The sequence below is a fragment of the Magnolia sinica genome, chromosome 7 (genome assembly GCF_029962835.1).
Source record: "Magnolia sinica isolate HGM2019 chromosome 7, MsV1, whole genome shotgun sequence".
In the NCBI taxonomy this organism is placed as follows: domain Eukaryota; kingdom Viridiplantae; phylum Streptophyta; class Magnoliopsida; order Magnoliales; family Magnoliaceae; genus Magnolia; species Magnolia sinica.
The window spans coordinates 88,730,995-88,745,016 of record NC_080579.1 but is presented as its reverse complement, the minus strand read 5'-3'; the positions used below and the strand labels follow the sequence as shown (position 1 = coordinate 88,745,016).

Below are 14,022 nucleotides of genomic sequence, written 5' to 3'. Positions count from 1 at the left end.
GTGTCCATTTCAAAGAAAATGAGCAACCATTCACATGTTAATCATTAAAAAAAAAAAAAAAAGTGTATAAAAGAAACAGGGATATAAATTAACCACAACAAAAAAATAAAAATAAAATTACAAGTAGGAAAAAGCGTCTAATTCCCAGCCTTATTTTAGAATGTAAAGAAGAATTAGGGTTCATAAGTTCCCAAGTCTAACATTCTAAAAGAATTATCATTAGACTAATTAGCATTACATTAGAAATTTAGAGAACAAAATATGTGGGAAAAGATGGCCAAAGGTAAGCAAAAGCAACGAATCTCCCTAAATACTAACAAGGTTACTAATCAAAGAAAGACAAACAAATCAAAGCATAGTTTTTAATCAGCATGGTAGTTGTCGATGCTAATACCTTCCATATGTCTCTGTGTGTAAGATGAGTGGGGTCAAGATCAAATATTTTTGAATAGTTCACAGAGGATTGAGCAAAGACCCATAAATTCACTCCCCAAAGCCAAACCATCATAGTCTGCAAAAATGAAACCACCTATAGAATAAAGCAAATGATATGTGGGTGTAAAAGCTTTATTAAAAAAAAAAGAAGAAGAAAAAGTAACCAGTCCAAAATCATATGAAACTTGAAGAATCTAACATTCTAAACAAATAAAATAAAACACATACCACAAGAAGAAAAGGGTTATAATACAAGAAAGCTTCATAAAGAAATAAGTCCCGTAAATCCACACTCATCATCATGACAGAGTCCCAACTAATCTGCGCTTCAAGAAATGTGTCTAAGAATATAATTATCAGCATTCCATTCATTATTGCTTAGTATCTCCCTTAGAATTTCCTAAACCTCCAATCTACAATATGGGAATGATAAAGTAAAACGAACCTTGCAACAAATGCAGCCCCAAATGAGAAAGAGTAATACCTGTAAAATCAATGGCAATTAGGTCCAACATGATGTGTTGCTCAGAGAAAGATGTGCATGTAAATGCACAAGAAAAGTGAATGGTGGTGTATTTATGTATGTTGGGTGTGTGCATGTGTATGGCATTCTGTACTTCTAAGGAATATGTAACTGTTTTTTATTAGTAATAGAACATAAGGTGTGTTAGGTCTTGAAAGGCCTACCACATACCACTTCTCTACCAACACCTTTTTCTCTTCTCTCTTTCTTCTTATTTTCTTCCCTAAATCCACTCAACCAAACTTGGCATCAAAGCAAAACGGTTCACATTGATCATTGTTATAGGAACTTGCTGTTGTCAACAACCGTACGGCTGACATAAGCAATTGTACATTTGTACAAAAATCTTAGATTGTGAAAAAGTATGGTTTGATGAAGCTCGATTTTAGAAGAATTGTTAGATATTTGTGGATTTTTTTTAGATGATTTCAGGTATGTTTGGACCATTTTTCACATTCGGCGGAAAAATCCCAAATCTGTGTTTTTTTTTTTTTTTTAATTTATTATTATTATTTATATATATATATATATATATATATATCTCCAAAATCGGTAGATGTTTCTTAGGAATTTCTCAACGGGATGGGTTAGATTCAGTGTATTTAACTATTTGTATAGTGGTTACCCATCAGAGTGTGTTTTTAAGGTGCGTTTAGCCCATATAGTGGACTAGTTCCACCGTTTTTGGGTTCTAGGGACCCTAGCCATACACTAGAAGTACCTATGTATATCTAGCATACTTTTCGGCCTTTGCAGTAGTATTTTATGGTTGATTGAGGTCAAATTGTGAGCATTTTGGCTGAATTTGGTCTGTAATGTTCTTGGACCCTGATTTTGCCAAGAATTGTGCATCATTTGTTTTGCTGACTAACCTAAACGTGAGCAATGTTCAAATTATCTCCGATATTATCGAAATATCTCTGATATTATCTTTATCTCCAGCTCAGCGATACCGATAACACTAGTAGCGATATCGATAATGCTGGTAGTATAAAAAATTCCAGGTATTACCAATGTATCGCTAAGTATTGTTAATGTATCAATATCGCTAATATAATCGGCAATAGTTTCAATTATGTAAATTCTAGGTGTCACTTGTATTGTTAATGCATCAATATTGCCAATATTTTCGACAATGTAAATTCTAGGTAATGCTTGTATGATAACTATATCGACGATATTTCAATAATATCGCCAACATATATAAATCATCAAAATTTTGTTTATTAGAAAAAAAAAAATTTCAATTTTTTTTCATGGGCACATGGTTATTTGTAGTTTTTAATGTCATTGATAATATTGATAATCTCTCGATCTTATCGATATCGCAACACGCACGATATTGAGACCACAATCTTTCTTTTCCTTTCCAATTGTTGTTGATTTATTGGTGAAATATCATGTGTTATTGATATTTTGCAATATCAATGGATATTTGGATAGAATGTTGGATGGTTAAATAGGCAAGATGGGATGGTTGGACTGATTTCTTATAACAACACATGCTTTTAAGGCGCCATTAAATGGAAACTTGTTATGTATGCATTCTTTTTGCAAATTTTTTTATTTCAAATATACAAATATGTACATTTTAACATCTCCTAAAGTTTCGCTAAAAATTCCACCATTTTTCCCATTTTTCACCGCATTTCTGGTTATCAGCAATATTATTGGCGATATCGATATTGTTTCCATATCCCTAGCCAGCGAAACTTGTAGCGATACCGATACTCCGAACACTAAACGTGAGTGCCCTATTTTCAGGGTTTTAATTGCTTGGGTTTTGTGCTTGTGAACCCTTATGGGGGACAAGCTTTCTTTCGGATCCGATGTGGGGTCTTCGAAATCAAATCCTTTGTTAATTACAACAGTGAAGTTGAATTGTAATAATTATCTACAATGGGCTCAATCCCTGAAACTGTTTTTAGGAGGAAGAGATGGGCTTACATATATCTTGAACAATGCTCCTGACCATACAGATGGGAACTTGAAGACTTAGACTAAACAAAACTACTAAGTTATGGCTTGGTTACTCAATAGTGTGGATCCCTTTGTGAGCAAATCGGTCATGTTCCTATCTTCTACCAAAAAGACATGGGACACTCTGCATGACATGTATTTAGAAGCTCAAAACATATCTTGGGTTTATAAGTTGATCTCTGATATTGGCAAGTTTCATCAGGATTCGAGAACCCTGAAGGAGTACTTCTTTACTCTTTGGGGTATGTGGGATGAGTTAGATCTCTATCATCCCCTTCCCTTTGATTGTACAAAGGATTATGATCTTGTATGGAAGCAACGTGAAGAGACCCGAATCATGCAATTCCTTTCTGGGCTTAATTTTGAATGTCAAGGTGTTTGGGAATAAGTTATTGTAACAGATCCTCCCTTCCTTGACTGTTGTTTATGCCTTGGTTCAATAGATTGTTGTATCATCTTCAACGTCTCTTGTATCGTCTGATCGATCTGTGTATGCTACTGTAGACCAACCTTCTTGCAGCCCCAGATCTAAAGCCCTAAGATGGAGTGCATTGAGTCGTGGAAGTGAGTTTGGATATGGAAATCAAGGAAGGGACCATGATATGGAGCTTAGTGGGTTGTGGTAATCGTGGCCGAGGTGGACATGGTCATGGCCATGATCGATCTCGTGTCTGTTAAGGTGGGTTTTGTTGATCGATGCTAAGACATTGTTGGTCATCCATCTTAGGCAGGTACATCTTATGGAAAATGCTAGTGTATAGTGTAGTGGCCCAGTGGCCCTTTTTGGTGTACGTGCATTTGCACACTTTCCTCTTCTCCTGCGGTGTACTATATATGCTCTATTATAATAAAATATTGTGTGTTAGGGCAAGATAGCCTAACACAACATCTTTCCCAAACTCTCCTCCTTCTTTCTCAATTTCTCCTCTTTTCTTCACATTGTAATCATCAATCCGTTCTCTACTTGGTATCAGAGCATAGATCCAGGCATTCCGCGTCCAACAAATTGAGAATAAACACCTCACCTTGCTGACGTTAGCGTTATACGGACGCATGGACTCCGTTTGAGCTAAAAGTTTAGGGGTTTGATAGATCTTGATTTTAGAAGATTTGTCATGATTTTTTTAGAAATTTTTGGACCTTCTTTTATGGTATTTTGGGCGAAATAGAGAAATTTGAAAATTGGGCCCTTTTTCCATTTTTCTTCGATCTACCTCAAATCAGTAAGCTTTTCTTTGATTTCTTTGCTCAACATTGACCGAAATCTTCCTCCCAAGCTATCCATGAAGGAGTTTTTACCTAAGATCCATGTTTGAAGGGTTTTAACCTCAAATGGACGTGCGGCTGGGCCGTTTTTCACTCGATTGGGCCGTTTTTTACTGTGTTTCATGTTATTTTGGATGATTGCTATTTGTTGGAGGTTTATATCTTATTATCTTGAAAGATTGAGTGGGATAGAGTTGTTTGAATCAATTCTTCTTGGCATAGGGCCTCTCTTGGCATAGGTTTATCTCTCTTGGACTCTCCTATGGCTGAAAAAGGGCCCTCATCTCTTGCATAGGGTCTCTTGAATCCAACCCCTGGCAGATTACCTCAACTAAGTTGAATGGTGACAACTATCTTCAATGGGCACAATCTATAAAAGTTTTCTTAGGAGCACGTGAGAAGTTGTCATATATTTTAGATGATCTCCCAAGCTCTACAGATGTTACCTACAAGTCTTGGACAAAGGAGAATTATCAAGTTATTGCATGGCTGTTAAATAGTATGGATTCCTCGATTAGCGACTCAGTAATGTTTTTATCCTCGGCTAGGTTCTCGGAATCTCGGAATTTTTCACGTGTATTCCAGCTTATTCAAGAAATTGGTTGGTTCCAACAAAACTCAAGATCATTAAAAGATTAATATTCGACGCTTCAGGGTATGTGGGATGAGTTGGATATGTATTAGCCTCTTCCTTCCAAATGTAAAGAGGATCATGAACATGCTCATAAGCAGTGGGATGATACTCGTATCATGCAATTCCTAGCTGGGTTGAATTCTGATTATCTTCATATTTTAGATCAGATTGTTATGCAGGATCCTCTTCCCCCATTGACGACAGTCTATGCCATGTGTCAGCCGTGCTACTGTCTCTACTCTTCCTTCTCATTCATTTGTGCCACCCGAGCGCTCAGCACATCTTGCTGGCGATCAGTCATCTCTTGGCCTTCGAGTACCATCCCTAAGTTTAGGGCGCATTTCTGGTTTTGGTGGTCGTGGTAGAGGCCACGAGGGAGATCGCAGTCATGGTGGACGTAGTCTTCGTGGTCATGGTGCACGTAGACGAGGATATGATGGTTCCCGCATTTGTTCACATTGCGGTGGAACTAATCACACCGTTGATTATTGGTGGCAGATACATGGTTGTCCTACACATGCCGCTGCTTCTGTTGCATCCACAGTTGCTCCTAAGATAGTCTTCCACCCCGACAACTGACCAATCTACTTCAGGGGAGTCTCTTATCATTTCTCGGGCTGTATATGATGCCCTTATACGACTTCACATTCGTGATATTCCTGAGCCATCTCACGCAGCTTTGACCCAGTCAGGTACTGCTCTTCTTGCATCATCCTCTCCTACCTCCTGGGTCATAGACTCTGGAGCTTCCTCCCATATGACTGATAAGTCTCAATTCTTTTCCTCTTATTCTCCTTCTCCCCACACTCAGTATGTCACAATCGCAGATGGAACCCACACTCTCATCTCTAAAATTGGTTCCATCCCTCTTTCTTCCCTGTCTCTGTCTTTAGGCTTACATATACCTCGTTTTCCATTAAACTTATTGTCTATTAGCTCTCTTACTAAATCATTAAATTGTTCCATTACCTTCTTCCCTTCTTATTGTTTGTTTTAGGACCTACAGACGAAGAGAGTGATTGGTGGGGGGCATGAGCGAGGAGGCGTTTATCTTCTCGATGATACACCCATTGCCACTTCTAATACCCTTTCTCTATATCGAGAGTCCATGATTCGGTGGCATTGCAGCGTAGGCCACCCATCAATAACTAGATTGCGAATTATGTTTCCCTCCTTATCTGTCACTAAACCGTTATACTGCGATATTTGTGAATTGTCTAAACATCATCGTGCTACGTTTCCTCCTAGCTCTTCTGGGACAAAATCTCAACCTTTTGTTTTGGTTCACGGATGTCTGGGGACCAACTCCAGTTACCTCTACTTTTGGATTTAGATATTTTGTTACCTTTATTGATGATTATTCATGAATGACTTGGATTTATCTTTTGAAATCTAAAAGTGAAGTGTTTGATGCGTTTAAAGTGTTTTATCATGAAGTGCGCACTCAATTTCAATGTTCCATCAAAACCCTCCATTCTGATAATGGAGAGGAATACATGTCTACTGCCTTTTTGTCCTTCTTGCAGGAACATGATATTTTGTCTAGGACGTCGTGTGCTCACACACCTCAACAAAATGGTATTGCAGAATGAAAGAATCGTCATCTTCTTGAAGTTGCTCGCACCCTTCTGCTTGGTATGCACTTACCTAAACATTTTTAGGACGATGCTCTTCTAACTGCTACTTTTCTTATTAATCATATACCCTCACGTATCCTGTCTTACAAATCTTCATTTACTCTATTGTATCCTCATGATAATCCATTTTCTTTACCACCTAAAGTTTTTGGTTGCACATGCTTTGTTCAAATTTTGGATGGAAGTAATGATAAACTTAGCCCAAGGGCAATTAAATGTGCCTTTCTAAGGTATACTAGGAGTCAGAAAGGGTATAAATGCTTTGACCCATTGACTTGCAAGAAATATGTCTCTGCCGATGTAACCTTCTTTGAAGATATTTCTTTTTTCTCAGCTCCAAGCAGATTCTCTGTGATCCTCTTGCGAGTCAGGGGGAGTATGACTCTTATCCTTTTCCTCTTTCCACTAGTGATCATGAGGAAACTCCTCTCCCCTCCGCTCAGCATCTTGTTGGTGATTTGGGTGAGCCTAAGCCTCTGCAGGTGTATCATCGTCGAGATAAATCTTCACACACTCAGCCATCTACTCTTCCGTTCACTTTGGATGTTGGCTTAGGTGATTCTCCTACCTCGAGTTTAGATCTCCCATTGCCTTAAGCAAAGGGTCACGATCTTGTACTCAACACCCCATTAGTAATTTCGTTTCATATGATCATTTTTCACCATCTTTTCAGTCGTTTGCAGCTTCCCTTTCATCCTAGACTATTCCTTGGTCTCTCTCACATGCTTTTCAAAGTCCTGACCGGACGAAGGCGATGATAGAAGAATGTCTGCTCTTGAGAAGAATCATACTTGGGACCTTGTGCCACTTCCTTTAGGGCATAAACATGTTGGATGTAGATGAGTTTATACAATCAAGTTTCTTCCAGATGGCTCCATTGATCACTATAAAGCCCATCTTGTTGCTAAGGGTTACACACAGACTCATGGTGTGGATTACTTCAAGACATTCTCTCCGGTGGCTAAGCTTAATTCAATTCACGTTGTGATCTCCTTGGCCGTTAATTTATCATGGCCCTTGTTTCAACTTGATGTTAAGAATACATTTCTCCATGGGGACCTTGCAGAGGAAGTTTACATGCATCAACCTCCTCGCTTTCTTGCTTCTCACAACCCTGCGCTTGTATGTCGATTGAAGAAGGCTCTTTATGGACTCAAACAGTCCCCATGTGCATGATTTGAAAATTTTAGTCAGGCTTTCTTAGAGTTCGGTTTTGTTTGTAGTCATGCCGATCATTCTTTCTTTATATGTCATCAATAGACAGGCATCATGGTTCTCATTGTCTATGTGGATGATATTATTTTATCCGGTAGTGATTCGGTTGGAATAAGGGAGGTCAAAGAATTTTTGAAGACTAAGTTTGAGATTAAGGACCTTGGTCCTCTTCGTTACTTCCTCGGAATTGAAGTTGGCCGCTCATCATCCGGATTGGTCTTATCACAACAAAAATATGCGCTCAATCTTCTCATGGAGACCGGCATGTTAGGGTACAAGCCTGCTACCACTCCCATGGTGCTCTCCTTACTAATCCTAGAATGTATCGACGACTTGTAGGCCGACTTATTTACCCAACTATTACTCGCCCAGATCTCTCATTTGCGGTGGGCGTTGTTAGCTAATTCATGCAAGCTCCCCGTACTTCTCATCTCACGGCTGTCTACTGCGTACTTCGGTATCTAAAATCGGCCCCGGGTCTTGGCCTCCGCTTTCAGTTGCATGGTCAACTTCATCTTTCTGGCTATTTCAATGCTGATTGTGCAGGTAGTATTTATGATCGCCACTCTACATCCGGCTTCTGTACCTTCCTAGGTGGCAATCTTATAACATGGAAGAGGAAAAAGCAACCAGTTGTTGCTCGGTCCTCGGCTGAAGCAGAATATTGTGTTATGGCTCATGCGATGTGTGAGCTCGTGTGGCTTCACAACCTTCTTGAAGAACTTGACTTTCCTCATTCGAATCATGTTCCTCTTCATTGTGACAACCAAGTGGCCATCCATATTGCTCGTAACCCGGTTTTTCACGAGCGAACCAAGCATATTGAGGTCGACTGTCACTTTATTCGGGAAAAAGTAGCTTCTAAGGAAATCGTCACTCCTTTTGTTTGATCTGGGGATCAACTTGCTGATGTCCTTACAAAGTCCTTGAGTCGAGATGCTCTTCATTGTGTTCGTGACAAGTTGGGCATGATCAACATCTATGCTCCAACTTAAGGGGGAATATAGAAAATGTTAGTGTATAGTGTAGTGTATAGTGTAGTGGCCTAGTGGCCCTTTTTGGTGTAAGTGCATTTGCACACTTTCCTCTTCTCCTGCGGTGTACTATATGCTCTATTATAATAAAATATTGTGTGTTAGGGCAAGATAGCCTAACACAACATCTTTCCCAAACTCTCCTCCATCTTCTTCTTCTTTCTCAATTTCTCCTCTTTTCTTCACATTATAATCATCAAACCGTTCTCTACTCATCTCTGGCTAGTATTGCCTCCATTGGTTCTGGGAAAACTTCAAACCCATCTTTTGTAGTGCCCCATGAGACGTCTACCTCAAGTGATTCTGTTGTCTTGTGACATGGGGTCTATGATGACTTGATACGACTTCATGTCCATGATACTACTACTACTTCCAGAGTCACTGTATCCTAGTCAGGTAACGCTCTCCCCCCCCCCCCCCCCAAATCATTGACTCTAGAGCCACTTCTCATATGACTGGTAAATCTCATCTGCTCAACTCTTATCTATCTTCTAGCTAGTCACACTTTGTTACTGTTGCTAATGGAAACCAGACTCCTATTTCTAATACTGGTTCCATCAACCTTTCTCCCACCATGCATTTATCATTTATCCCACATGTTCCCAAATTTTCTCTTAGTCCTTTATCTAACAGTTCTATTACAAAATCCTTAAACCATTCAATTACCTTTTTCCCTTCTCACCGTGTGTTTTAAAACCTCCTGAAGAAGCAGATGATTGATGGGAGCCATGAATATGAAAGGATTTATTTCTTAGATGATGCACCAGTAATAACATCTAATGCTTTTTCTTTAGATAGAGAGTCGATGTGTATATGGCATTGTCGTTAGGACATCTATCGTTGTCTATGTTAAAGCTTTTATTTTCTTCGATTTTTGTCTCTAAGTTTTTACATTGTGAGACATGCGAGTTCTCCAAACATCACCAGGCTGTATTTCCTCCTAGTTCATCTGAGAGGAAATCTAAATCGTTTGAGTCAGTTCATTCTGATGTTGAAGATCCTGCTCCTATTAAATATTTTATCACCTTTATTGATGATTGTTCATGGATGACACGAGTGTATCATATGAAATCTAAACATGAAGTGTTTGATATGTTCAAGATTTTTTACAATGAAGTTATCACCCAATTTCCATTTTCTATTAAAATTCTTCAGCCTAACAATGGCAGCGAGTATATGTTGAATGCTTTCTTGTTGTTTTTGCAGGACCGTGGTATCTTCTTCTTCTTTTTTTTCTTTTTTTTGTTAGCTTGTTAGCACACCCCACCGTCAGTTCACACTTCACTGTTAGCCCACCCCACTAGGGATCGATACCAAGACCTCAGTGTTGAAACAAGGTATCTTTCACTCAGTCTACCACTTCAGCTATGGATCAGGGTGTAGGGTCGTGGTATCTTATCCCATACTTCATGTCCTCAAACCTCTCAACAAAATGGTGTTGCTGAGAGCAATAATCATCGTTTTCTTGAGGTCACACGTGCTCTTCTACTGGGTATGAACCTTCCTAAACACTTTTGGGATGATGCTTTACTCATTGCTTCTATTTTTATCAACTATATACCATCTAGAATATTGTTAAATAAGACATCATTTGAAACCTTGCACCCACATGATAAACCTTTTCCCTTATCCCCTGAAGTCTTTGCATGTACTTGCTTTGTTCAAATTCTTGATGGTAGTAACGACAAGTTGAGTCATCAAACTATCAAGTGCATTTTCTTAGGTTACTCTCGGTCTTAAAAGAGATTTAAATGTTATAACCCTTTGACCTATATGAGATATGTATCAGCTGATGTGACCTTCTTTGAAGATGTCCTTTACTTCTCTAATGAAGGTCAATCACTACACGATCCTCTTACTAATTAGGGAGAGCTTCTGCAATATAATTATATACCTCCTTCAATCCCTTGTCTTGATGATGCCCCCACTCCTTAGGACTCGTCCAAGCTATACTTGTGTATCAACGATAGACTAAACCCTCCACTGATCAACCTACTATCATTCCATCTGCTTCTACTAGTGGTTCACATACAATCTCTCAATCTCATGATGATCTTTCCATTGCCCTATGTAAATCTTCCCGTTCATGCATTAAACATCCCATTAGTACTTTTATTTCCTGTCAGCACCTTTTGCCTTCCTTCCAATCTTTTGTAGCTTCTATATCCTCCTCCATTGTTCCACATAATTTGAAGGAAGTTGTGAGTAGCCCTGACTGGAAACAGACTATGATGGAGGAAATGCAAGCGCTTGAGAAAAATAATACATGGGAGCTAGTTCCTTTACCTGAGGGTAAGAAGATAGTTGGATGCTAATGGATTTATACCATTAGGTACCTTTCGGATGGTTCTATTGACCGATAGAAGGCTCGATTGGTCACCAAGGGTTATACGCAGACATATGCAGTTGACTGTTTTGAAAGGTTTTCTCTTGTGGTGAAACTTAACTCTGGTTGGGTGGTTATTTCTTTGGTGGTAAATTTGTCTTGGCCCTTGTTTCTATTGGATGTAAAGAATGCCTTCCTTCATGGTGATCATACTAAGGAAGTGCATATCAATCAGTCACCGGGATTTTTTTCGCTAAGCAATTCACATCTTGTGTGCCATTTGAAGAAGTCTATTTATGGTCTCGAGTAGTCTCCTCGTGCCTGGTTTGATCAATTCTGTCAATTTTGGCTTTGGTCGAAGCCAAGTAGATCACTCTCTTTTCATTTGTCATCGGCCCATAGGGGTTATGATGCTGATCATTTATGTGGATGACATTGTGTTGTCCGGAAATGATACTAAGAGTATTGTTGCCCTTAAATCATTCCTCAAGACTAGATTTGAGATCAAAGACCTTGGGACTCTTTAATATTTTCTAAGAATTGAAGTCGCTCGATCTAAGTCGAGAGTGGCGCTATCTCAAAGGAAATATGCACTTGATCTTCTCTCCAAGATAGAGATGTTAGGAAGTAAGCCGATGACTTCAGACCCCTAAGTAGGAACTTGGATATAGTTTCTTTTAGTCTCATTCTCCTACATTGTGATACTCAGGCTATGATTCACATTGCCAGCAATCCTACGTTTCATGAGCATGCTAAGCACATTGAGACATTGTCATTTCATTCAAGAAAAGTTGCTAATAAGGAAATTGAGACCCCTTTCATTAGTTCCAAGGAGTAGCTAGCAAACGTTCTCACCAAATCTATTGGTCGTGATGCTCTTCATCGCATTACCGACAAGTTAGGCATGATCAACATCAATGCTTCGACTGTTGTATTTATGTATCTTGGGTGTGTACGTGTGTATCACTTTGTCTACTCTTAAGAAGTATGTAACTCTTTTTCATTAGTAATATACTAGAAGGTTTGTTAGCTCTTGGAAGCCCTAACACACAACACTCTTCTCTTCCAAACACCTTTTTCTCCTCTCCTTCTTCTTATTTTCTTCTCTAAATCCACTCAACTCAAATAAATAATACTCCCGAAATCCATAGATGATTTCCAATTACAATGGTTATATGAGACCAACAAAGACATCGTAGCGGGATGAAGGTCATACAGGAAAGGACCACCCAAAGATTGAGCTAACTATTGCTAAAATTTCAACATGTGCTGCAAGCACTCCAACTTTGGAGGTTGGAGGATCGAAATACTAAAAAAGAAACGATAAACTTCTTTGAGAATTGATTTTTTTTTATATAAATTACAGGGAACAAAAAAAAAAAAAAAAGAAAAAGATGAACGACTTTATTAGAAAGGGCAAAAAAACCCACGAAAGAAGACAAGCAGGAAGAGAGAGACACAATAAAAAATTTAAAAAAAAAAAAAAAAAAAAAAATTTAAAAACAAAAAAAAACAAAACAAAAAGGAAACAAAGAAAAGAAAAGAAAAGAGGGAGCCAACACACTAAAGAAGCTGAGGAGAGGGGAAGGAAACAAAGGCTACACCCCAACTGACCCAATTACAGCGCCCAATCCCTGAACAAAATTAAGACTTTGAAGAAAATCAATCAAAAGTCACAAAAGATAGAGAGAGATTCCTAAAGACTCGATTGTCTCTCCGCCCAAACCACCCAAAAGACGGCAAGCAACAAAACCCGCCACTTCCTCCTGCTGGATTTCCCTCCATCCTCCGTGTGCTAGGAGCAAAAAAGGGGATCTACTTTGGATGGCATTACCCAAGATACACATGCCAAATGCAAGACGCTCCACCAAATGTCTAAAATAAAAGGATTGTGGATAAAAAGATGGTCCACTGTCTCTTCATTCTTAAGGCAAGGGCTACAGATATTATTAGGCAGGATCATTCCCTTTTTTTCTTTTTTTCTTTTTTTGGACCTTGTTTGTTCCAGTGAGCCATCCAAACGCTGCCATCTTTAGAGGGGTGCCGTAGGACCAAACAACTCCCATGTGACAGCAGGCAGAAGAGAAAGAGGAAGTCAATAGATGGTTGAAGAACTGTGTGTGTGTGTGTGGGTGTGTTTTACATCGAACAAACACCAGAAGGAACATCATATATAGAAGTCTTTGAAAGAAAAAGAGCTCATGGAGTTATGGTTTGCTGCATTAGAAGGTATTTGGGAACTGCTGCAACCCTTTTAATATATGAGTTCTGGCAGATTAAATGTATTTACCATATAGATATAAAAAAATTACAATTCAACGCGCATTGTCTCCACAATTTCCCTTACATTGTTGGAGATACATGGAGAAGAGATGGTGCAATTGTGATAAAAATGATGTGGAAGATAGCTAGTGGGAAAAGAAAGCCATCAGTGAACTTCTTGTTCAAAGATACTTCTATTGAGCATCACAGCCACATACTCCTTCAACATAATTTGGTTTAAAGGTAAAGTAAATAATGAGAGAGCTGAATAGAATTCCAACCAAAAGCCTACAAAGCAAGCAAGGCATGCTGAGAAAAAAAAAAAAAAAAACGTAGCAGCAGACTTAACATTGGTTTATAGAAATTTTAGCACATTACCAACTTCACTATCATGCTGCAATTTAACCACCTCTCTTAGTGCCTGCCATATTTGATTGAAAAAAGGAAGCTAGACAATAATTTAAAGGGAAGCATAAATGATCCCAACATGTTTCTTTCTTTTTACCCTTTTTTTTTTTCGGGGGGGGGGGTGGGGGGTGGATAGAATCCCTTATAGTTCCAATTAAGGATTGCCATAATGAGAATATAATCACAACTCACTATGTAGTTTCTTTTCTTCTTCTTCTTCTTCTTCTTTTTTTTTCTGTCCTTAAAAACAATATCTCTTATACTTTCAATTGAGAACTGCCATAATGAGAATAGAGAATAGT

At 38.7% G+C, this 14,022-nt stretch overlaps 1 protein-coding gene across 4 annotated transcripts in view; it reads right to left on the bottom strand.

Moving 5' to 3' along the window:
• Positions 1-14,022, bottom strand: part of LOC131251642 (uncharacterized) — a 48,451-nt gene that overhangs the window by 21,793 nt on the left and 12,636 nt on the right. For 3 of the 4 annotated variants that reach the window (XM_058252493.1, XM_058252492.1, XM_058252494.1), the window contains exons 4-6: positions 881-919; positions 664-756; positions 395-511 (exon numbers count right to left, since the gene is read on the bottom strand). In XM_058252493.1, coding sequence (XP_058108476.1) covers positions 395-511; positions 664-756; positions 881-919 — 249 coding nt within the window. The remainder of the gene's footprint in view (positions 1-394; positions 512-663; positions 757-880; positions 920-14,022) is intronic. The other variant, XM_058252495.1, reaches the window with a different exon arrangement.